Raw genomic sequence first — 25,407 nt, 5'->3', positions numbered from 1 at the left:
TAGTTGTCCCTCTTTTTAGTTCACGTACCCGAGCTGCTAAGGACGAGGTGGGTTTTCCATCCCACTTACTCATGTCTTCTCCATGTTCCTGAAGGAAAAACCAGAGGTTACCTCGTGGGGTGTATCCTCTCTCCCTGGTTGGGGGACGCCGGCTCCTAATGGCAGAGACTCTTGTTGGTTCTGGCAAGATCGGGTAAATCTCTTCCTTAAGTTCCTTTTTCAGTTTCTGATGGCCTTCTTCGATCAAGCTCCGGACTTGCTCAGCCAGCCTTGTTTCCACAGATGAGACATGAGTGCGAAATGGGGCTGTGACGGTGTCCTCGTAAATCCTCAGTTTGTTCACCAAGACACCCACCCTGTCCTCACCTTCCCTCCATTGCAGTGTTGCCAGGTAACGGGAGTATATCTCTGGTCCAAGGCGTGCGAACCTCAACCACATCTGTGATGTGCACTGGACACCATCTGGGCTCTTCGGAAATCTCTCATCTTCTGAGAAAATTATCTCCAGCACAGCCAATTCCCTCAGGCACCGGATACCTTGTTCCATTGTGCTCCATTTCCCTTGGTGCACCTGGAGGTCTTCTTTACAAAGGTACCTGTCCCTTACACTTGTAAGCAGTCGCCGCCAGAGGCTGAGAGTTTCTTGGGTTCTCCCGATCCCCTGGTCAATGACCACATCCCGGGACAGAGATCCCAGCTGCCTGGCCTCACTTCCGTCCAGAATGGTGTCATTGGCTGCAGCGTCCCAGATGCGGAGCAGCCAGGTCAGGATAGACTCGTTTGTCTGGCGGGTGAATTCCCTCCGCAGGTCTCGCAGCTCACCCAGGGATAGCGACCGAGTGATGATCTCTGGCTCTGCCTCTTCTGCTGGGTGCGAAGGTCCTGCTGCATCCTCGTCAGTCACTATGCGGACTGATTTGCTTTTTGATTTCTTCTTCTGAACGGGGGCAACTGCAATCGGTTTAGGCTGTTCTGGTTCAGTAACAGTTTGTGTGGAGATGCTGACAGCGCCTTTGGTTTTTTCCTCCTCTGCGTCAGTCTGCGTGGACATAGACGCTGCAGTCTTGCGTCTGGGTTCTTTCTCCTCTGCGTCAGTCTGCGTGGACATGGACGCTGTGGTCTTGTGTCTGGGTTCTTTCTCCTCTGCGTCAGTCTGCGTAGACATGGATGCTGCAGTCTTGCGTCTGGGTTCTTTCTCCTCTGCGTCAGTCTGCGTAGGGATGGATGCTGTCACTATGCTTTTGGTTCCTTTCTTCTTTGCGACAATCTGTGTAGACATTGTGCTTGTTGCTCGGCTCTTTTTTTTCCTCTCATCCTGGGGATGCTGTGCCATAGCTCTGATCCTAAGCATGGTGTACACAGTGCAGGTCATAGAGAAAAAAGAGAAGAGAACTGACAAGAAGATTATGCCATCCTTAACATCCACAGGGAACTCAATATTTTCAAAAACTGCTGTGTCCGGTCTGAAAGGCTGGAAAAAAGCATTCTTTAATCCTCCCCCCAGGGGCTGGGTATGATTGTTGAAGCCCCAGATGTAGCAGCCTAAAGTAGGACAAGCAGATAAAGTTGAGTATATATTCTGAATTATGTTCATTGTCTCGGAGGTTATCATGCAGTAGGCATAATAGACTAATAAAGCAAATTTTATACCATACCCTGGTCTACACAGGAGCATTGCAATCGGCAGATAGCTCCCCATGTGCGGAAAAATATAGAGAGCCAGGTACAAGACCCATGTAAGAATGTTGAACATCATAGTGAGTAGGTGGCTTCTACAATACGAAATTGTAATTCTGACTTTTCTCAGCAGCCTGCCCCACGTTGGGCGCCAAATTATGTACTAGTTTGAAAACAAACTAGTGGGAGACACCAAGTCAGAATAACAATTTAATAGGGAAATAAAAGGAGGGGGAAAGAAAAACAAAGAAAACCCAATAGAAGCGGATAACACTGGGTTAAACTGACAGAGTTAAGATACAACCTGGCACCCTGTTAGTCAGGGTGGTGGTGGTGGTCTGGTAGAATGGTGGCTGCAGTCCTCCCGAAGTGGCAATCCTGTAGGAAAAGGAAGGGTCTGCTCCTCCTCAGAAGGTCCAATGGTGACTGTGTAGCTCCTGTCCTCTGGAAATCCAGTGGAAAGGTCTCCTCTCTGGTTTTCAACCTCAGCTTATATCCACGCTGGGATGCTTGGTTCCTCCCTCTGGGTGGAGCATCTCACAATGGGGTAATGAGTCATAAGGCCAGGTGTTGATTGGGCTCATTAACAGATGATAGTCCAGAGGGAGTTATCTATGAGTCAGGCGGCAGGACAATGATGGGCCATCAACAGCAAGATAGTCTGGGGGGAGGAGGCAAGGAAACACTGCCCCACCTGATTTCAACGGCTGATGGGGATGGTAATAGAATACACTGCAACCCAGGACACCACCCCTTGGCTCTCCAGTTTGCGAATCATCTCATGGACGGAAACCACAGAGTCTCTGTCGGTGCGGTATTGCCGACAGTGCACTGTTGCTGTGGCGATTGGCACCTGTTGTTCTGTAACTCTCAGCAGTCTCACGGCAGAGGGGTCATCTGAGAGGCCAGGCAATGTACTCAGTTGTCTGATATCTTCTGTCTCCACAGCAGCTATCCCAAAAGCCCAACAATGTCATTTTGGGTGCTTGAAATATCCATTTCTGAGAATAGTCTATGCCGAGAATGCACGGGGCCTCTGGGCCAGCCATGATGGGGTGTTTCTGCTACTTGTTCCCAGTTAAACTCACTTCAGTTTCCAGTACAGTCAGCTGCTGGGATCCTCCTGTCACCCCAGAAATAGAAATGGGTTCTGCTCCCACATACCTTGATGGCATCAGAGTGCATTGAGAACCGGTATCAACCAAAGCCGTGTATTTTTGTGGGTCAGATGTGCCAGGCCATTGGGTCCACACAGCCCAAAAGACCCGATTATCCCTCTCCTCTACCTGGCTAGAGGCAGGGCCGCTCTATTCCTGGTCATGGTACACGTTGCTCCCTTCTGGTGAATATGCTCCTGAAGTCCCTTCAAGAGGATCGGTCAGATTATCATTCCTATACCGTCTGGAGTTCTGTGCGAGAGAGACCGGAGCAGCGTTGACTCTAGATGAGCTTCTTGTGGTAGTTGTCCCTCTTTTTAGTTCACGTGCCCTGGCTGCTAAGGAGGCAGTGGGTTTTCCAACCCACTTACTCATGTCTTCTCCATGTTCCTGACGGAAAAACCAGAGATTACCTCGTGGGGTGTATCCTCTGTCCCTGGTTGGGGGACACCTGCTCCTAATGGCAGAGACTCTTGTTGGTTCTGGTGAGATGTGGTAAATCTCTACCTTAAGTTCCTTTTTCAGTTTCTGATGGCCTTCCTCAATCAAGCTCCGGACTTGCTCAGCCAGCCTTGTTTCCACGGACGAGACATGAGTGCGAAACGGGGCTGTGACGCTGTCCTTGTAAATCCTCAGTTTGTTCACCAAGACACCCACCCTGTCCTCGCCTTCCCTCCATTGCAGCGTTGCCAGGTAACGGGAGTACATCTCTGGTCCAAGGCGTGCGAACCTCAACCACATCTGTGACGTGCACTGGACACCATGCAGGCTCTTAGGAAATCTCTCGTCTTCTGAGAAAATGAGCTCCAGCACAGCCAATTCCCTCAGGCACCAGATACCTTGTTCCATTGTGCTCCATTTCCCTTGGTGCACCTGGAGGTCTTCTTTACAAAGGTACCTGTCCCTTACACTTGTCAGCAGTAGCCGCCAGAGGCTGAGAGTTTCTTGGGTTCTCCCAATCCCCTGGTCAATGACCACATCCCGGGACAGAGATCCCAGCTGCCTGGCCTCACTTCCGTCCAGAATGGTGTCATTGGCTGCAGCGTCCCAGATGCGGAGCAGCCAGGTCAGGATAGACTCGTTCGTCTGGCGGGTGAATTCCCTCCGCAGGTCTCGCAGCTCACCCAGGGATAGCGACCGAGTGATGATCTCTGGCTCTGCCTCTTCTGCTGGGTGCGAAGGTCCTGCTGCATCCTCGTCAGTCACAATGCGGGCTGATTTGCTTTTTGATTTCTTCTTCTGAACGGGGGCAACTGCAATTGGTTTAGGCTCTTCTGGTTCAGTGACAGTTTGTGTGGAGATGCTGACAGCGCCTTTGGTTCCTTTCTCCTCTGTGTCAGTCTGCGTAGACATGGACCCTGTTGTTTTGCATTTGGTCTCTTTCTCCTCTGTGTCAGTCTGTGTAGAGATTGACACTGTTACTTTGTGTTTGGTTCCTTTCTTCTTTGTGACAGTCTGTGTAGACATGCTGTTTGTTGCTCTGCTCTTTTTCCCTCCCTCATCCTGAGGATGCTGTGCCATAGCTCTGATTCTAAGCATGGTGTACATGGTGCAGGCTGTACAGAGAAGACAAAGCAGAACTAACAGCAAGTTTATGCCGTCTTTGACGTCCAGAGGGAATTCAGTATTTTCAAAAACTGCTGTGTCAGGCCTGAAAGGCTGGAAAAAAACATTCTTTAATCCTTCCCCAGGGGCTAGGTGTGATTGTTGAGGAGATCCCAGACATAGGAGCCCAGACTAGGACAGCCAAACAAGATTGAGTATATATTCCGAATGGTATTCATCTCCTCACAGGTTATTATGCTATAGACATAATAAACCATTAAAGCAATTCTCATACCATTCCCTGGTTTTAACAGGAGTAATACAACAGGCAGGTAGTTCCCCATGTGAGGAAAAATAGAGAGAGCAAGATACAGTACCCATGTAAACGAGCTGAGCACCATGGTGAATAGGTTTCTGTTAATACAAAGTTGTAATTCTGACTTTCTCTAAGAGCAAGCCCCACAATGGGCGCCAAAAATATGTACTAGTTTGAAAACAAACCAGTGGGAGGCACCAAGTCAGAATATCAATTTAATGGGGAAATTAAAGAAAAGGAAAAAATAAAAGAAAACACTGGTTCAAACTGACAAGAGTCAAGATACATCCTGACTCCCTGTTAGTCCAGGTGGTGGTAGCAGTCTGGTAGAATGGTGGCTGCAGTCCTCTGAAGCAGTGATCCTGCAGAAAGGGCCTGCTCTTCCTCAGAAGGTCCAGTGGTAGCTATGTAGCTCCTATCCTCTGGAAATCCAGTGGAAAGGTTGTCTCTGGTGTTCAGAATCTCAGATTATATCCAGGATGGGATGCTTGGTTCCTCCCTCTGGGTGGAGCATCTCACAATGGGGTCATAAGGCCAAGTGTTGATGAGGCTCATTAACAGAAGATAGTCCGGAGGGAGTTATCTCTGAGTCATGAGGCAGGACAATGATGGGCCATTAACAGAAAGATAGTCTGGGGGGAGGAGGCAAAGGAAACACTGCCCCACCTGATTTCAACAGCTCATGAGGATGGTAATAGAATACACTGCAACCCAGGATACATTATTATCCTTTTCTCATGTGTTTGTTAAAGAAATAGTTTTTATCTCCTTCACTTTCCTTCGAGGAAAATTTATTTTTCCCAAACCTGGTGGGGGAGCGATAGTGACCTGCCTTCTCTCAGAGGATATATTTCTAAATTTGGCCAAACCAGAACAACTGCTCTTCAGTAAAGCTCTTCTTCAAACTATAGATATAAACCCGAACCGGTGTTCTTCTCCCAGACTGGAGAACACATGCTGGGAATACCAGAACCTATCAGGCCAAAGGGCAGATTGAAATGCTGCACCCCTTTGGTCCCATGGGGCCAGAGATACCTTCACACTCTGAAGAGGACTCAGACCCCAGCTGCTGTTACAACAGAGACCAAGAAAACCTCTTAATGGTGAGGTCCTGCTCTGCAAGGCATCATCTTTGCAGACTGCAAGAATTGCTACCCTAGAAACTGCATAACCGATGGTGCATTGCTGTGAACTCTAAAAGTCAAATTCCAATCAGCAGAACTAGAAATAGACAGTACCTCTCCCAGTTTTCACTCCAAAGGCCAAATGTCTATACCAGGAGGACATATGAAGTTGTTTATTCAGCTATAAGCAACAGAAAGGCCTGGGGCTGTTTAACGTGTAGAGAGCTTTGATGTTCCAAAATGCTGCAGTAACACCAGGAATATGAATAGAAAGGAGGCTGTGGGGACTTTTTCCCTTATGTAAAAATTTATCTGATTCATCAAGGAAGAAATTGGACGCCACTCAAAACCCCTAGAGAGAAAGTAATTATAAACTAAGGAGGCAGTGTATGCACTCTGCTGACTATGACACAGTATTACTGGGGAAGAGTACACATTATTAAAAAATAGATGAGACTCAGAGCCATATGTGCTAGCAACACACAGACATTGTTAGTGACTGTATCTTTGTAACTGCAGCAGCTAGATTTTGCAATCTTTACTCAGGCGCCTAAGGCATTTTTCATGCTGGCATCGCCAGACACCATTTTGGCCCAAGCAGGGAACAGAATAAAGTTCTTTATGTACAAATAAACACAGCTGAGATTTCCCCTAGCCCGTGTGTTCAAGCATTAGGTGGCAACACCAAGCCCATATATGAGTGAGGGATGCAGCAGCAGAACACACAAGCTGGTTTTTAAACAGATTTCCTCAGCGGACTCTGGCTAGATTACGCTAAAGCTTGAGCCATAATTGACACCTCTCTCTGCATTAAGGAGTAATAGCCTCATCTTACTGGAAGAAATCCTGGTCTGACATAGCACTGGTGTGCAAGAGGTGGTTGAGCCCCGCATGTGCAGAATCACTCGAGCAGTTCACGTCTCCATCCTTTCCCTGCTTGGAGGCACTGAGCCGGAAGAGGCTGGAACAACGCAGGGCAAGCTCCAAAGCATCCAGCCAGCATCGGCCTGTGGAAACAAAAGGAATTATTTAAGCATAGCAGAGTAAATAACACAATTCATGCATTGCTTCTCAAAAGTTTCTTGCCTGGAGTAAAGCTCATTATCATTATAATTCAGGAAGTCACTGTGCAGAATATATTTTTCCTATACATAATCTCTATTTTATCTTGCCGGGAATGGTGTGTTTTAGTGGCTGCATGAGTAATACATCTGCATGGGTGATACCATGGGAAGCTCACCCCAACTCCCTCTTCCCTAATAACATCTCCTTCTGATCTCCCACAACTTGTTCACATCCCATTGCCCCTTTCTGATTTAGTCTGAGATGCAGGGAATGTGTATGGGTACGGTGATTCCACACCACCCAGCATCTCATATCTGCAAGTAATGCACTCCCCAAAACACATTCAGCACTTGGCATCCCACCTCACGCACTTCCCAATGGCAGGGAGATACCGGGGCACTGAGCCGCACGGGAGAGGTCCCTGCTTACTTTGGGATCACTGAACCACAGCCTGCTCAGGGGTCCCTCGCTGGGTGTAGTGCTGCAGTAACCATCATTCCAATCAAGGTCCAGGACGGTCAATACGTGACAGAGTGATTGAGAAGAGAAAGTTGTCAGGCTGTTCATTTTCCCTCTTTCTTGGCTTTTTTTTTTTTCCATTCCTTCTCTCTGCCTCGTCCATCAGATAATCTGGGTGGGGCATTATTTTTTCTTGCCACAAAAAAAATCTTTACCTGAAGGGTTGATTTTGCAGAAACTATAACCGTGGCACAGAGCCAAGATAAACTGCAGTTCCTGTGCACAGCCACATTGGAATTCATTATGGCCTGCACAGGGCCCACAGACAGACAGCAAATGAAAAGCACAGGAAACAAAACTGAACCTCGGCTCCTTTTGCAATAATCCAGACAAGGCTACAAAGCTGTGTGCAAAAGCCCAACCACCACAGTGCTGGAGCTGCTGTACTCCTGGAAACACCTGAAAATAGCCTGCTTCTGTAGTGTAGTCATTAATGAGGCCAGGGCACATGCAAATTGGCTGAACATTCGAGAATTGAAGTATCAAGGGAGTCATCCTCTAATTTCAAGCTTGTAAAACAGAGCTCTTCATTACACTTCTCAGAACACATTTTGCAATAATCGGAAGTGTGATTGAGAGGCAGTGAAGGAAACAAAGGATTTTGCTCTAGCAATGGCAAGTGCTACAAACAGGGTTTCCCTGGACTACATTCATTCCTGGACCCATTTGGCAAAATTTTCCATTAGATTCTTTTCTATCACATAGCATCAAGCACATGCATAAATCTCACTGGGTCCTGCTGCTCTCTTGGGCAGAATTCCCATCAACTTCAATATGACCAAAATTTGTCTCTATAAGATCAATGAGAGTTTACAAAAAAAACCCTAGAACATGTATATAAAGAAATATTTATATACAATTTGAGCGGCTTTCAGTGCTTGCTTTGATACAAAGCTTCAATCAGTGAAATAAAAATACCTCAGATCTTTGAAGAATTGCACTTGAACATTTAGCTACAAACACTGCAGAGCCCCAGTCATTTATTCTAATTTCATCCCACAAATTCCTTCAGCATCAGCTTATGATTTAATAATAACATCACAAATAATGGTTAATAAAAGATTAGAAAGGTTGAATGCTGTTGGAATTGATTTCACACTATTTGGTATTTAAAAAATATTCTTTCATTAAGGCTTTACAGACAGAGATTTATTCCTTTCTCTATCCTATGTGGAGGATTTGCATGGATAACCCATTTGAGTTAATGGCTGCACTGAGCAAAAATCCACCTCCTCCTACACATCCCTTCTCCTCCAAACCCACCACTATCCAAATCTGTTTCAGGCTGTGCCATGCAAGGGAGCACACTCCTGCTCAGGCTCCCTGCTTTGACTCTCCTCTGCCTTTAAATTTGCTTTTCTCTTGCAGTTCCACGGAGTGAGAGCTGCATGATTTGACATTTGGAAATGCTGCATGTGTCAAGATATTTTTATATTAAATAGGCTGCTAAAATCAGGTGCTTTGACAGGTAGGTTGATTTGTAGCAGCTTGAGCCCTTTGAGGCAGCACCGAGGTCATCTCCTCAGTGCTCTGCAGCTCTCACATACACTCATTATCTATGATGGCTGAGGCAAGGGAGGCCCCAAGTCTCCCTCAGACATCCCCCTTACTGTTCCCCTGCAGCCCAGCCCTCCCTGGGGATGTAGGCAGAGCAGCCCATGCTGGCCATGACCCATGGGCAGCTCTTTATCCCCATCCTGCTGCCACGGATGTTCACCGGTACTGACACGATCTTACAGGCTTGGTCAAAACTTTGGGGTTCACCATGTCACCAGAGGAGATTTCTACACAATATACCTAGGGTTTCCATCTCTTTAGATAACTCTCTGGGAGGTGGTATGAGAAACTTGATTCTTTTCTGAACACTTATTCAAGGAGCTTAAATTAAAAAACCCCAAAACATTAAATATTCATTTTAATAGTCCCAGGCTGATACATAAAGCATTAGAGGAACTAGCTGTGCACCAGCAGTCAGCATTCCTTGTGCCCTGCAGCAAACAGAAATGGCATCAGTGTACACCCTTGTTTTCATTTCTAACAGAAATTGAGCCAAAGGAATGTAAACCAGAAATGGGCCTTCAGCCATCAGGTGGTGCTGTGAATCCAAACAAACATATGTCACTAATCCACATGTAAAATACGGGCTTCCCTCTGCAAATAAAAGGTTACATTCTCTGCAAGTCAATGGTGTGTTAATTGCAGCATAACACCATAAAATTACACCCTCTCCATTTCAGGGATTGCACACAAGATAAACCTGTTTCCTTGCTAAAGGCCTTTATGTAATGTTTTTACATCTGTGTGACCTTTCTATTGAGTTGTATTCTTCTGGATTGTGAAAATGATACAAAAATGCTAGCATTTGGATTACTTAATTGCTTACCTGACAAGTCTACTCAGTCCCTCAGGAACTGCAGAAGGGGAGAAATGAATATGGCCATGTAATTAAAGGCTGTCACCTACAGTCACGGTACTGCATGAAGGCTTCATGGCTAACTCAATTCTCACATGTTCTAATTTTGAGTGGGTGACTCAAGTAGGTTTTTTTGTATACAGGGTAATTAGATCAGGAAAGAATGTAAGATGTGGGTTCCATCAGAGAGGAATGGCAGCCCAAAAGGGTGTATAGGAAGGAAGCAAAAAAAAGGTTACAATAATATTCTTTTAGAAGGTTTGAGATGTTTAAAGCTGCAATGCAAAAAATGTAATCAGTTATAATTTTTCACACACTGTGACTTAAACCAAGCATTTGTTTTAATTGTGAAGAGAAACCCAGAAATATATTGTCAGCCTGTGGCAGAATCTTCCCACAGGCTTTTAAGCTCTTCTCCAATCAAAATATATAAAACAGAGAATTGTTTATGTTTGAAAAGACCTCTAAGATCATCAAGTCCAGCTGTTAATCAAGGACTGCCAAGTCCACCACTAAACCATGTCCCTAAGTGTCACATCCACATGGTGACTCAGCCACTTCCCTGGGCAGACTGTTCCAGTGCTCATCTACTAAGCAGGTCACCTTGTCATAGAAGGAGATCAGGTTCGCCAAGCAGGACCTGCCTTCCCCAAACCCACACTGGCTGGGCTCTTGGTTGTCCTGCACATGCTTTCAGATGGCTCCTGCAATACAGCTGTGCAAATGGGAATCACTATGGCTCCTTGCAGGACACTTCCTGGGTCAGCAGGACACATGCACCATGAAGAAACCTGGAGGCTGCAAGGCTGAATAGGAGCAGGCATGTGCTTGCACCAACTCCTTTTTTTTTCAGAGACAAAAGGAACTACTAAAACCAAGAGACAAAAATAATTTCTTCTCCATCTCGGAAAAAATAAATAATCAAAACAGAAGGTGCTTATCCTGCTAACCTAGGTTCAGTTCAAAGAAAAACTTGAGTCTGTCCTAGTCTTTGAAGAGATGTAAAATTAAAAAAAACCTCACAGGACAAAAACAGGCAGCACTGAAAACACTCAGCTATTCAGTTTTGAAATTCTTTGCACTCACCTAGAATAACTCATAATCTGATGTGCCAAGTCTATCTGCCACATTTTGCAGCAGCTGGTCATGGAAGACACAGCTAATGTTCTCTCAGCACTCACCAGAAAGAAAAATCTGCTCTAGATGGAATCACACCGTTACACACAGAAATATCAGTCTGGGACTACACTTCTCTTCCACTGCATTCCTGTAGCTACAGAACACCTGGGATGAATCTCTTGCCAATTAAGACTTCAAAAGGCTCATGCCGAGAAACCACACATTCCTCCCAGAGAGGCATCACTATGGGAATATTATTCTTCTTGAATTATTAGTCATTCAGCTTTGGCCTCATGCCTCACACTTACAAGATAGATGCTTTTAAAAATCAACCTGAAGTAGACTGTCACCTGGAAATGATGAATTCTTGCTCAAGTGCACACAAATCAGGAATCGTGAGGAAGAGGCTGATTTGGTTCAGCCAGTGAACATTAAGGTCATCGTGTTCAGCTGACTGCTTATTTTGCTGTACCACTTGGGTGCCTGCGTGCATGATTTCTAGCACTTTGGCTGTCAAGATGCAAGGACGTGAGCTCTCAATTAGCTGCAGGTGCAATTTATGCAGTGAACTTAATGAAATCTTGTTGCAAAAGCCTGGATTTTAAACTGCTGTGAAAGGTCTAAGGAATAAGAAACACAGACATAAAGCTAAAAAGAAAACTTCTATTTTCTCCAGAGCTACCAAGATCCAGAGATATATTTCATTGTTAACTTGGTTTCAAATTGCAATCTTCCTTGTGGTTCTTTGCTTCTGTGCGTGACGCTTATTTCATCAACCTAATTTCCTCCCCAGATGAGAGCATCAGTTTGGGGGGAAGGGCCAGATGCCTAGAAAAGAAACAACAACCCTGTAAGACAGACCGTCAGGATTTCCACACAACTCCATCCATGTTACACAATGAAGCCTCCCCAGAGCATAGAGGACAGACATAGGGAGTAAAATGTAAATGTGCTTTACAATTCCACTGTTAAGCTTTTAACCCTTGGTAATCTACCACTTTGAATTCCGTTAGTTAGAATACGCCCTGCGGTAGCAGTGCCCATGGCAAAGTGGAGATCCTCACTGTGAGAGCTAAGCAGGTGACTTAAAATGCTTAGGATGCACCAACTAGATCTCAGGAGCAGCTCCAGAATGGTCTGGGCAGGAAGCTTGGGACAGATTGAAACTATTAATTCTGAGTCACTCCTCAGCATAAATCTGAAATGCACGCATAGCGACTGGTTTAGAAAAAGCAGTCTTCTTTTTTGAAACTGCTAAGAAAGAAAGTCCCTGCACTTGTACAGGTTGAGCCCTGTAGGCTGACATGACCTTTCCAGAGGTTGATGTTTAAAACACCTCAAAAAGCAGATTGCTGTTCTAGTCTGCGAATGTGAGATCTGCTGTAGCTGGGCAGTGGTTCTGCAGATTGTCCAGAAGTCAGGATCTTAAATCCTACCAGCAGTCTGTCACAGATGGTACAGCAGAGGGGCAAAAAGGGATTTTGAAATGCTGAGAGAAGAAGTAGGCCATGTAGCTGCTGATCATGATGTAGCTGCCTGGATGGCCGAACTGTACATCTAACATATGCTGCAACTCAATATTCCCCAGCAAGTCAGAGGCCTCCACGAGTTAGTTATATTTGCCAAATGCTTAGTTGTTCATTTTCCACTACTAACATGAGAGACTGTGTTAAAAAGAACACAGCAAGGACACCCCCTTTAGAGACGCTGTAGATTCACATAGTATTGCACTATAGGGAAATGTGAACACACTACAAATATATACACAAGGGCCCAGATTCCACCTGCCCCCTTTGTCTCAGCAGGCTTAGCTCATTTTACCTCAATCTCCTGTCTCTCTTGCATCCTCTAGGTTTGTCCAGCATGTTAAAAAAATGAAACAAACTCAGGCACACCCTCCTGGAGATGCATCTTCACAACAGGTGAAGCAATGTAACAGCCTACAACCATTTCAGTCGTGTCTTCCAAGCTTAAAATCAAGCTGTATTAACTGCAAAGTACAAGCCCTTGCTGCAGTTTATAAAGAATTCTTTAAATGTAGAAGTTTCTATTCCTTGTGTCTTTGTTTGCATATGTTTACATGACCTAGTGACATACTATTTCTAAATCACTCATCTCCAAGTGTGACACCCATGTGTTTGGCCATTTGTCAGGACATGTGTTTGGGAGGGAGCTGTTCTTCCCTCTTGTCTGGAGAGTCACATCCTGCCCTTCTTACACAAAGTATGACCACTTCCCACAGCTCACTAACCTCGGCTGTGAAGTCAAATACTTTCATTCAGCTGAAAAGTACACCACTTTTCATGCTAATATTTCTGGTGCAATACAGTATCAATTTTTTTTTGCAATGTCCACTGCTAAATGGACAGATCCCAAAGCTTTGGCTGTCATGATCACCTCATCAGATTCAGAATCTACCAGGCATAATGTGGGCATTCCAAACCTGGGCAGGTGGCTCCAAGGCACTGCTGGTGCTGTTCAAGAGTTTATAACTTGTCTTGAACAAGAGGCCCTAGTTACTTTATATATACACATTTAGGATATTTGATTGAGAGGCATCTCGGTAACTCCTTCCCTTGACCACATTAGCTTTCCATCTAATATTAGGAGACGATTCTCTACTGGAGAGACGCAGCAAAGTAAAGGAAAATCACACTAACCCCAAAGTAACTCTGTTTTGATCTGCCTGACCACTGCATGCTTCCCAGGAATCTTGGCCAACATCTTGGCTTTCAAAATTTGTTCACTTTTTAAGCTCTTATGACACCGGAGACACGTAATAATTAACTGGGCAGAAAACTTCCCACAGGCATTCCAACACGTAAAATTCTCATGTACCAGGTATGGTCCCTTGGGTGCTTTTCCAGCATGTGTTGTACAACCCAGACAGAGAGATCACAGCTAGAAAAGCCTTACCTCCTATGATCTCTTGGGACTATTGCTACCTTAGGAGCCTTTATGGGTAAGATTAGTTAGAACAAATCTAAATCTATTCTACTCCATGTAACTGGCCTGTGGCAGACATTGTAAAAAGAGAGTAGAAGCTCAGCCACAGATCTCTTTCCCAGGCTGGCTCTATGGTTTAATAATTAATAATTAAACTAGTGGAAAGACAAGTGCATGGATCTCTAAAGAAATAATATTTTATAAAACCTGGATTGACAGATGGTTGTTGAAGCTATTTGGTTGCCTAAGAACTCTGTGGGATTGTTCTGTATATCTGTTCTGCAGGCTTTCTGTATAACTAGGGCTTGAAATGCCTCTAATTTAGCACCTCTATCCCACAGCACTTTTTTTTTCCCCAGAGGAGATCGTTGCATCAATCTATCCCTTTCTAGACAGGTGATATTTGGAGCCAGGTTAGAATACTGTATTCCTCTACACAAATAAGCTACAAAATCATAATATTTTAGGAAATAGATGTTTTTCTATGGGTCTATATAACTTCTGCTTATTTTCATATCATTTCACTACACTGATGTCCTGGGTTGCAGTGTATTCTATTACCATCCTCATGAGCTGTTGAAATCAGGTGGGGCAGAGTTTCCTTGCCTCCTCCCCCCAGACTATCTTGCTGTTAATGGCCCATCATTGTCCTGCCACATGACTCAGAGATAACTCCCTCTGGACTATCTTCTGTTAATGAGCCTAATCAACACTTGGCCTCATGACTCATTACCCCATTGTGAGATGCTCCACCCAGAGGGAGGAATCATGCATTCCATCCTGGATATAATCTGAGATTCTGAACACCAGTGACAACCTTTCCACTGGATTCCCAGAGGACAGGAGCTACACAGCCACCACTGGACCTTCTGAGGAAGAGCAGGCCCTTTCTGCAGGATCACTGCTTTGACAGAACCACATCCACCACTTCAGGAGGACTGCAGCCACCATTTTATTGGACTGGCACCACCACCCTGACTAACAGGGTGTCAGGTTGTATCCTGACTCTTGTCAGTTTGAACCAGTGTTTTCTGCCTTTATTTCTTTTTCTTTTATTTCCCTATGAAATTGTTATTCTGACTTGGTGCCTCCCACTAGTTTGTTTTCAAACTAGTACATATTTTTGGCGCCCATTGTGGGGCCGGGTGCTGAGAAAAGTCAGAATCACAATTTTGTATTGTAGAAGCCACCTACTCACTATGATGCTCAACATGCTTATATGGGTCTTGTACCTAGCTCCCTATATTTTTCCGCACATGGTGAACTATCTGCCAATTGTAATGCTCCTGTGTAGACCAGGGTATGGTATAAAATTTGCTTTATTAGTCTATTATGCCTCCTGCATGATAACCACCGAGGCAATGACCATAATTCAGAATATATACTTGTGGAGGAATTCCTTGTGGAACAGGGGCATATGATACCTCAGGACAGTCTGGGCAGTTTGGGAAACCCAGGGTTGGTGCAGAAGTGCCCCTGACAGGGCCCCAGGCTGAAGATAGGCTTGCAAGACACCTGCTAGCCGGCAGCCTTGAACAGGGAAAAGGCATACAGTGGTCGGCTCCCCCACTGCTTAGAGTCTGTCTCGTGGGAATAGGGCGTGTATCTTTGCAAAGTATAAGCTGGTGTAAGAAAAACAATAAATCAGAGCATGATGCTCAAATCGCATTGGTGTTCGTGTCGTGACTCTGGCTGGTTCCCCTGCACCCGGGACCTCCCCCCCCACCCTCGGCTAAACCTGGCGTCTGAACAGCAGGGACCTGAATGAGTTTTGCTACATGCAGGTTGGCTTAAACGCGGTAAGATTCTGAATTCATCGTATCGGTGTGGTGGATCCTGGGGAGTCAGAGCAGGTGGCCCCAAAGCCGAGTAAAGCCAGGAGCCCGGTCTCAAAGCCGAGTAAAAGGCCGGAGAATAAGCCCCAAAGCTGAGTAAAGCCAGGGGCTAAGCCTCAGAGCCGGAGTGGCCGGAGACCACAGTTCGCGCGGCCCAGCGAATGCCCACAGAGTGAGAAGCTATAGAAGTCGAGGCAGGGAATCGAATCCTGGCCAGTATTCTGTCTAAGAGAGACCAGATTGTGAAAGACCGAGATCTTAACGCCCTCGTTACACGGGCCTGGGAACATGGATTATTGAGATACAATTCGCTTTTGTTTTCAACTGAAGCGTGGTGGGAAGTTGGGAATGAATTGTGGCTGTCCACGATTGAGGGTGGAAAGGAAACTAAAGAAGCTAAAGCTCTTGGCTTAACCTGGAGAGCCGTAGCTAGCACTCTTGCAGGGATGAAAGCAGAGAGGACAGTGGCTGCGGCCACCATGGAAGCTTTAGGGGGTGGTGGCTCCGGGAAGGAAAAAGATGGGGGTCTTACGAAGCGGCGGCCAGAGACCAGGGTGGAGTCCAGGGTTGCACGGTTCTTCGGGCTGACCGCGGGAAGACCGATTAAGGGCACAGTGGCACCCATACGTTCGTTGTGGGAGTTGCTGGACTTGGCAGGGAAGGAAGTTACCCCTCCAAAGTCTGAGGGAGAAATGGCTGTGAAGGCGGAAGTTCCAGCGCCAGACCCAGGGGGCGGGGCACAGGCAGGCAATGGAGAAACGAGCGGTCCTGGCGCCTGGCGGTGCGCCCCTCTGCCGGACAGCGGATCAGCGTCTGACAACGACGCAGCCTCTGCGGTTTCGTCGCCTGTAGAGCCAGAGCCAGCCAGGGCTGCCGGGGGTCAGCCCCAAGAGGAAGAGAACCACCAAGAGATGATGCATGAAGTAATCAAAAAGCTTGCTGAATTATCTACACGGCAGGACACGCTGGAGTCCAAGGCCTGTGATACTACACCATCAGCACCCTGGCGTCCTTTGGCCCCACCAGTCAAGATAGCCACCAGAACTCCCACGTTCCCATCAGGAGAATCGGGCACAGTGCCTGCAGCCCTTCCCTCCTTGTGAGGGGAGGTGCAGCCATCATCTGTATCAGCCCTGACGGGGAGGACTGATCCATTGCCAAGGAGATGGAATGGGGTTGTCCATGACGCAGTCATCGAGGGTGACTGGCACACAGTGGATGCCCTTGCCTGTCCTGTACTGATACAAGGGGACACTGCAAAGTGAGGACCCCATGACTGGAAGCTCTTGCAGCAAGCCAAGCAAACAGTCACCACGTATGGCTTGCGGTCTGAAGCTACACGAAGCATTCCGCAGTTTATCTTTACAGCAGATGTCCTGTGTCCTAATGACTGCATCAGCATCGCACAGTTGTTGTTAACCCCTTCACAGTTCCTGCTCTGGGAGCGAACGTGGAAGCAGCTAGCACAAAAGCTAGCAAGCACCAAGGTGACACGCAAGACCCACTGTATGCGCTCCAAGCTGACATGCTAACTGGGAGCGGGGCTTATGGAGTGACGGTGACCCAGCTGACCATGCCCACAGTCATTCACCAGTTGTCACAGACTCTTGCTCACAAAGCCATGTTATCAGTACCTGATAAGAAGAAGTCACCTCCGTTTGCAACGATCCAACAGGGGCTGTCTGAGCCATTTGGTCACTTCATCGACCGTCTGTCAGCAGCCTTGAAGGATGCAACGGAGCTTTCTGAAGAGCTCCAAGAGCAAATGTTCCAGACCCTTGCTTTTGAAAATGCTAATAAGCAAACTAAGGCGATTCTTGCCATGCTGCCCCAGGGAGCAGGAGTAGCCGAGATGCTCGTGCGCACTAGTCGTGCGGAGCAGTCATCTCAAACAGCTGCTTTTACTGCAACACTGCAGGATGTCCTGCACAAACAGGGACAAGTCATCGCCGCAGCAATGACCAAAGGGGTGCAAGGACAGAAGGGGACGAAGGCTGCTGGCCCACCGCCTGGTCCCCGGACGGGCAGAGTAGCCTGTTTCCGATGCGGTGAAGAGGGGTACCTGAGGTGCACTTGCCAGAAACCGGTGTGGTGCCACCGCTGCAATTCTGGCAACCATGCCACCATAGCAAGCCACCATGCAGGAAATGGCCAGTGTAGCACAGTGGGGTCTCACGCCAAGACACAATTGAGCGCGCCAGAGAGCCACGAGTCGAGTGCAACCCTGGTGGTTTCCTTCACCAGAACCAGCCCACCACCCGAGGGAGCCTCGGAGTGGACGTGGCAACCTCAATAGAAGTCACGCTGACGGACCGCCAGGTCACCCTGATCCCGACCACAGCTAAGAGCCCCCTGTCATCAGATGGCCCTCGTTTGGGTGGCCTACTCGCGGGGCGGTCATCAACCAGCCGGCAGGGAATAGTGGTGCTCCCTGCAGTCATCGACGCCAACTACACCAGCGAAATGAAGATCATAGCTTACGCGCTGCAACCACCCGTAACTATGCCGCAGGGCAGTCGCATTGCCCAAATCATCCCCATTCCCCTAATGACTAACGGGGGACCACCAACAACAACGTCCGCTGAGACCATGGTTTTGGGTCCTCTGGGTTCAATGTGTTTTGGACATTGAACCTGGCCCAGAGACCTCAGAGGCAAGTGATCCTGTGAAGGGGAGCAGAAGCCATCAAAATACAGCCGCTTTTTGACACAGAGGCCGATGTTACCATAATTAACCAGGCGGTATGGCCACCTGGTTGGGGACTGGAAAAACCAGCAGCCACGCTGGTAGGGGTGGGAGGAACACAAATCCCCCATGTAAGTGCAATCCCAATTACCTTAGAGTTTGAGAACAATCAAGATATTATGTGTCGCCCCTACGTTATGAAGTTGCCTCACACCCTACAAGGCCTGATTGGATGTGACATCCTTGCACAGCTAGGCCTTGTGCTCACCACGGACCAGCATTTATGCTGATGGCCGCTGACAATCAGCCACCCATACAGGCTCTCACCTGGTTAACAGATGACCATGTTTGGGTTGAGCAGTGGCCGGTAACAGACAAAAGGCTGAAGACAGTAGAACAGCCTGTTGCAGAACAGCTAGCGGCAGGACACATCAAGCCATTGGTCAGCCCATGGAACACCCCCATCTTTGTGATCCCGAAGAAGTCAGGAAAACGGCACCTCCTTCATGACCTTCACCAAGTAAACGCACGCATGCAAACTATGGGGGCGCTGCAACCTGGGCTACCAGCTCCTACAGTGATCCCAGCGGGATGGCAAATCACTGTAATTGACTTAAAAGACTGTTTTTTTACAATCCCACTGCCTCCAAAGGACACAGAACGTTTTGCCTTTACAGTGCCCACTAAGAATAGCAGTGAGCCTACTAAGCACTACGAGTGGGTTGTTCTACCCCAGAGAATGAAAAATTCCCCCATGCTGTGTCAGCTATATGTTGACTGGGCACTACGTCCGATTCGACGACGCTACGCGGAAGCACTCATCTACCATTACATGGATGACATCCTGATAGCTACTGCTACAGAGTTCTCAGACCAAGAGATGCAATGGGTCAGAGAACACCTACATAAGATTGGATTAGAGATCGCCCCCCAGAAGATCCAGCAGACTGAACCATGGAAGTACCTGGGCCAGCACATATCAGACTCGCAAATCAGGCCCCAAAAGATCAAGCTACACACAGAAATCTCCACGCTCCATGATGCACAACGGCTGTTACGAGATCTGCAATGGGTCCGCAGGGTCGCGGGAATCACGAATGCCAACCTCGCCCCCTTCCTGCCATGGCTGCACGGGACGAACGCTGCCAAACCTCGGGAATGCTCCCCGGACCAAGCAGCAGCTCTCGCCAAGGTCGCAGCTAAGCTGCGGCATGCATGGGTATCGCACAGAGAAGAAGGAGTCCTACTCGCCATCCTCATCACCCTGATCGGTGCAGCAGGTTCACATGCCATCATCCACCAATGGCAAAAGATAAAGGGGGAGGACATCCGGATTCTTGAATGGATCTTCCTGCCGACTCAGCCATGCTTCAGACTGCAGTCCAGGGTAGAGATGGTGACGCTTTTAATCCAAAAGAGTCGTGACCGAGTGGTGGAGTCGGACGGCAGGGAGGCAGAGGACATCAGTACACCAGTCCAGACAGGAGACTTGGAGTGGATGCTACGCCACGCGGAGGCACTGCAAGAAGCTCTGCTCGGATTCACCGGCGTGGTCCATAACAAGCACCCACAGGGAAAGCTGGCGCAGTTGCTGGGGAGCTATGAGTGGCTGGACCGCCTGCTGAATGTAGAACGGCCGGTACTAGGGCTCACAGTGTTCACAGATGCGGGGAGGAAGACAAAGCAGGCCGCCTGTGCATGGAAAGAGAATGACCGCTGGAAGACTCATGTCATAGCGGGAGAACTGGCTGACAGCTTGCAAACACTCGAACTGCACGCTGTGATATGGGCCTTGCAACAGTGGTCGAAGGAACCGGTGAATGTAGTCAGCGATGCCCTATATGTCGTTGGAGTAGCCCAACGGATCCATGATGCAGAAATCCGGCGTACCAACAACGAACATCTGGGCAGACTGCTCATTACATTGTGGCACACCCTGCAACAACAGACACACCCCTACTGTATCCTGCACGTTCGAAGCCACCAGTGGAACATCGGGCTGGGAAAGGGCAATGCCCATGCAGATGAGGCGGTGACCTGTGCCCCCATAGTGCATCTCCCGACGGCGAGCACTTTTGAGCAAGCCAGATGTAGCCATGATTTGTTCCACCAAAATGCAAAATCCCTGCAGAGACAGTTTAGGATCCTGCTGACAGAAGCTAAAGGCATAGTACAGGCTTGTCCCCGCTGTAGCCATCACGGCCCGGGGTTGGGGGTGGGAGTTAACCCCAAGGGACTGAAAGCCCTCGAACTCTGGCAAATGGACATCACTCATGTCCTTGAGTTCAGTCGACAGCGCTATGTCCATGTAACAATTGACGCTTTTTCACACTTCCTGTGGGCTACCGCTCAAACAGGAGAGAAGGCACTGCATGTGGAGCGGCATCTGCTCTTGTGCCTTGCAGTAATGGGGGTACCCAAAAAGATCAAAACGGACAATGGGCCAGCATTCACTAGCAGTTGCCTAGAAAAATTTATGCAGCAGTGGGGGGTAGAACATATCACAGGGATCCCACACTCGCCCACCGGTCAGGCAGTGGTAGAGAGAGCCCATCGTACACTAAAAGAATATCTGAGCCAACAGAAAGGGGGAGAGATGGAACCAAGTAAGTGGTTAAGCAAGGTGCTGTTTACATTGAACTTCCTCTCTCTGGCCAGGGATAGGGAGGAGCCTGCAGTGGCAATCCATCATCAGACAGTTCGTAGGGGAATCGAGCAGGCCCTTCCAGGAATAAGTGTGTCGTACCGTAACGCTCGAATGGGTTTGTGGGAGGGTCCCAGCCCAGTGCTATTTAACAGTCCAGGATATATGTGTGTTTCCTCCCCAGAGGGACCGTTGTGGGTGCCCAGCAAGTGGTGCTGTGCGACGCATACAGGACCCCAAAGCAAGAAGGCGCAGTCAGCATCAGCTCCTGAGGAAAGTGATGCCACTACTTCATCAGCTGGAATTCCGGGATCCTCGTCCTGGGAAGCCTTGGGAGATGCTGCAGCCGCGGCTGAGTGAGGGGGCTGAGAACTTGCCAAGATCCACCACTCTCTGTAGCAGGAGAAATAGCAAGACTCTGTGGCGAATGTAACAACTGCCCTGGGTGGTTGCTAGTGACTTGTGGTGGGTGTCGGGGAACCCTCTCTGAAGGTGGAGCCAAGAAGGGGAATTGTGTAAATTCTTGCATATAGCACCAGACTCAGAGGTAGAGTGGGGAAGTGTTTTTCACTGTCTTGAGACAAGGGCATTGGCGGACATCTTTGATCGGTTGTCTGCCCATTTAGATCAAGTGAAGGCAGTACGGAGTGTTGCAGTGTTAGGGTGAGAGTGTAGCACTCTCATGTTCTGCTGCAGCATGTGGTGGCCCCCGAGCGCTGGGAAGTGACAAAGCAGCGCTGGGCCCGCAAACATTCTGAGACGTTTGCTTCTCATAAGCATCCTAACCGGGTCCCACGCAATGTTGACAGCCATCCAAAAGAGACAAAGCATGTTGTCACCCTAGCTGAATTAACGGGGCAAGACTCCATGTGTTTGAGCCTGGCCACACCAGGGGACCCATTTCGCACCTGTTTAATCGGGGTCCCATATTTTAACCCGCAAGACTTCCGAGGGATGCTAGACAACAGCTCCCTGATAGGGAACGCCACAAACAATGGCAAGTGTTCCGGGCTGATTGGACTCAAGCCTGTGCAGCAGCGTGCCTGCTGGCAAGGTGCATTCTTGAAAAGCATCAGTGTCACCATGGGGACACCAGAAGAGTTAGATCTACTGGGTTCCACAAACCAGACTGGGGATGGTTACATGACATTCAAGCCTCCCACTACCAATCAATTAAATGTTAATAAGCGCCTTTGGGCCACTGTTGACCCTCTTGCAGACTGGTTTCTGAGAAACCACGAGTCCGAAGTAATTTACCCCTGAATCAACCTCATGAGTCAAGCCCTGAAACACCTCCCCAGTGGTACATCTTAATATGCAGGGACCATGCGTGGAATGGAGTTCCTGCCAGCCCACATGGGGGTTCGTGCTGCTTAGGGAAACTCACCCTGTTCCATCCAGGCCTGCATCAACTCTTAAATATCACCCACCGCACTGAAACCAGGGTGCGGCATTCAATCCATGAGCTCAAATGTAAAAGAAATGAAGAGCCTGTCTTTTGGAGTCGTGGTATAATTTTGCTAGCATCTATGTTTTTACCTGGTACTTCAGCAGCCAGGGCTCACACAATTTTACATAAACTTGCTTGCTGGGCGAGGGATGAGTTAAACATAACTTCGCAGATGCTTGACGAGCTAAGTGCAGATTTTACTAGTGTTAGGCATGCAGTATTACAAAATCGGGCAGCCATTGATTTTCTACTATTAGCTCACGGCCACAGCTGTGAAGAGTTCCAGGGTATGTGCTGTATGAATCTTTCTGACCATTCTGTCTCAATTCACGAGCACCTCTTGGACCTCCAGAGGGGCCTACACAACCTTCGGGAGACAGACAACCCTATTGGAGATTGGCTTAAGGGTCTGGGTATCACCGGATGGCTGCGTACCTTGGTAGTAGAAGGCTGCCGATTGCTATTTGTAGTTATATTAGGCTTAATAGTATTTGGGTGTATTTTTTCTTGCATTAAAGCAGGGCTGCGAAAGATCATCAACCAGGCCTGGGTTGCCCAAAAAGAAATTGGGGGATGGGTAGAGGAATTCCTTGTGGAACAGGGGCATATGATACCTCAGGACAGTCTGGGCAGTTTGGGAAACCCAGGGTTGGTGCAGAAGTGCCCCTGACAGGGCCCCAGGCTGAAGATAGGCTTGCAAGACACCTGCTAGCCAGCAGCCTTGAACAGCCTTGGGAAAAGGAATACAGCGGTCGGCTCCCCCACTGCTTAGAGGCTGTCTCGTGGGAATAGGGCGTGTATCTTTGCAAAGTATAAGCTGGTGTAAGAAAAACAATAAAGCGGAGCACAACGCTCAAATCGCATCGGTGTTCGTGTCGTGACTCTGGCTGGTTCCCCTGCACCCAGGACCTCCCCTGCTGCTAAATATACTCAACTTTGTCTGCTTGTCCTATTCTAGGCTGCTACATCTGGGGCCTCAACAATCACACCCAGCCACTGGGGGAGGATTAAAGAATGGTTTTTTTCCAGCTTTTCAGGCCTGACACAGCAGTTTGAAGATATTTTGCAGTTTTTGAAGATCTTGAGTTCTCTCTGGATGCCAAAGAAAGTATAGTCTTGCTGTTAGTTCTGCTTTGTCTTCTCTGTACAGCCTGCACCATGTACACCATGCTTTGAATCAGAGCTATGGCACAGCATCCTCAGGATGAGAGAGAAAAAAAGATCAGAACAACAAACACCATGTCTACACAGACTGTCACAGAGAAGAAAGGAACCAAAACCAAAGCAACAGGGTCCATGTCTACGCAGACTGACACAGAGGAGAAAAAAACCAAAGGCGCTGTCAGCATCTCCACACAAACTGTCACTGAACCAGAACAGCCTAAACCGATTGCAGTTGCCCCCGTTCAGAAGAAGAAATCAAAAAGCAAATCAGCCTGCATTGTGACTGACGAGGATGCAGCAGGACCTTCGCACCCAGCAGAAGAGGCAGAGCCAGAGATCATCACTCGGTTGCTATCCCTGGGTGAGCTGCGTGACCTGCAGAGGGAATTCACCCGCCAGACAAACGAGTCTGTCCTGACCTGGCTGCTCTGCATCTGGGACGCTGCAGCCAATGACACCATTCTGGATGGAAGTGAGGCCAGGCAGCTGGGATCTCTGTCCCGGGATGTGGTCATTGACCAGGGGATCGGGAGAACCCAAGAAACTCTCAGCCTCTGGCGACGACTGCTTACAAGTGTAAGGGACAGGTACCTTTGTAAAGAAGACCTTCAGGTGCACCAAGGAAAATGGAGCACAATGGAACGAGGTATCCGGTGCCTGAGGGAATTGGCTGTGCTGGAGACTATTTTCTCAGAAGATGAGAGATTTCCTAAGAGCCTGCATGGTGTCCAGTGCACCTCACAGATGTGGTTGAGGTTTGCACGCCTTGGACCAGAGATATACTCCCGTTACCTGGCAACGCTGCAATGGAGGGAAGGTGAGGACAGGGTGGGTGTCTTGGTGAACAAACTGAGGATTTACAAGGACAGCGTCACAACCACGTTTTGCACCCATGTCTCGTCCGTGGAAACAAGGCTGGCTGAGCAAGTCCGGAGCTTGATTGAGGAAAGCCATCAGAAACTGAAAAAGGAACTTAAGGAAGAGATTTACCACATCTCACCAGAACCAACAAGAGTCTCTGCCATTAGGAGCAGGTGTCCCCCAACCAGGGACAGAGGATACACCCCACGAGGTAGTCTCTGGTTTTTCCTTCAGGAACATGGACAAGATACGAGTAAGTGGGATGGAAAACCCACCTCCTCCTTAGCAGCCAGGGTACATGAACTAAAAAGAGGGACAACTACCACAAGAAGCTCATCTAGAGTCAACGCTGCTCCGGTCTCTCTCGCACAGAACTCCAGACGGTATAGGAATGATAATCTGACCAATCCTCTTGAAGGGTCTTCAGGAGCATATTCACCGGATGGAAGCAATCTGAGATTCTGAACACCAGAGACAACCTTTCCACCAGATTCCCAGAGGACAGGAGCTACATAGCCACCACTGGACCTTCTGAGGAAGAGCAGGCCCTTTCTGCAGGATCACTGCTTCGACAGAACCACATCCACCACTTCAGGAGGACTGCAGCCACCATTTTATTGGACTGGCACCACCACCCTGACTAACAGGGTGTCAGGTTGTATCCTGACTCTCAGTTTGAACCAGTGTTTTCTGCCTTTATTTCATTTTCTTTTATTTCCCTATGAAATTGTTATTCTGACTTGGTGCCTCCCACTAGTTTATTTTCAAACTAGTACAACTGACATCTACGAGCAGTTTTCAGTGTCAAGATGGTGTCCCTCACCATGAACTGTCCTCTTTTCACAGCAGGAGGAAAACAGCACAGAAGTCTGTAATGAAAGAAGGTT

The 25,407-nt window shown here is 48.0% G+C and overlaps 1 protein-coding gene across 2 annotated transcripts in view; it reads right to left on the bottom strand.

Moving 5' to 3' along the window:
- The window catches only part of OSBPL5 (oxysterol binding protein like 5), a gene marked incomplete at its 3' end in the record, with an annotated part of 170,814 nt that overhangs the window by 45,542 nt on the left and 99,865 nt on the right, over positions 1 to 25,407 (bottom strand). For both annotated transcript variants that reach the window (XM_082284502.1, XM_082284501.1), the window contains exon 9: positions 6,655 to 6,826. In XM_082284502.1, the coding sequence (XP_082140628.1) occupies positions 6,655 to 6,826 (172 nt within the window). The remainder of the gene's footprint in view (positions 1 to 6,654; positions 6,827 to 25,407) is intronic.

The sequence above is a fragment of the Coloeus monedula genome, assembly GCF_965178545.1.
Source record: "Coloeus monedula genome assembly, chromosome: 6".
Classification (NCBI taxonomy): Eukaryota; Metazoa; Chordata; class Aves; order Passeriformes; family Corvidae; genus Coloeus; species Coloeus monedula.
This window is presented reverse-complemented; position numbering and strand designations above follow the sequence as displayed.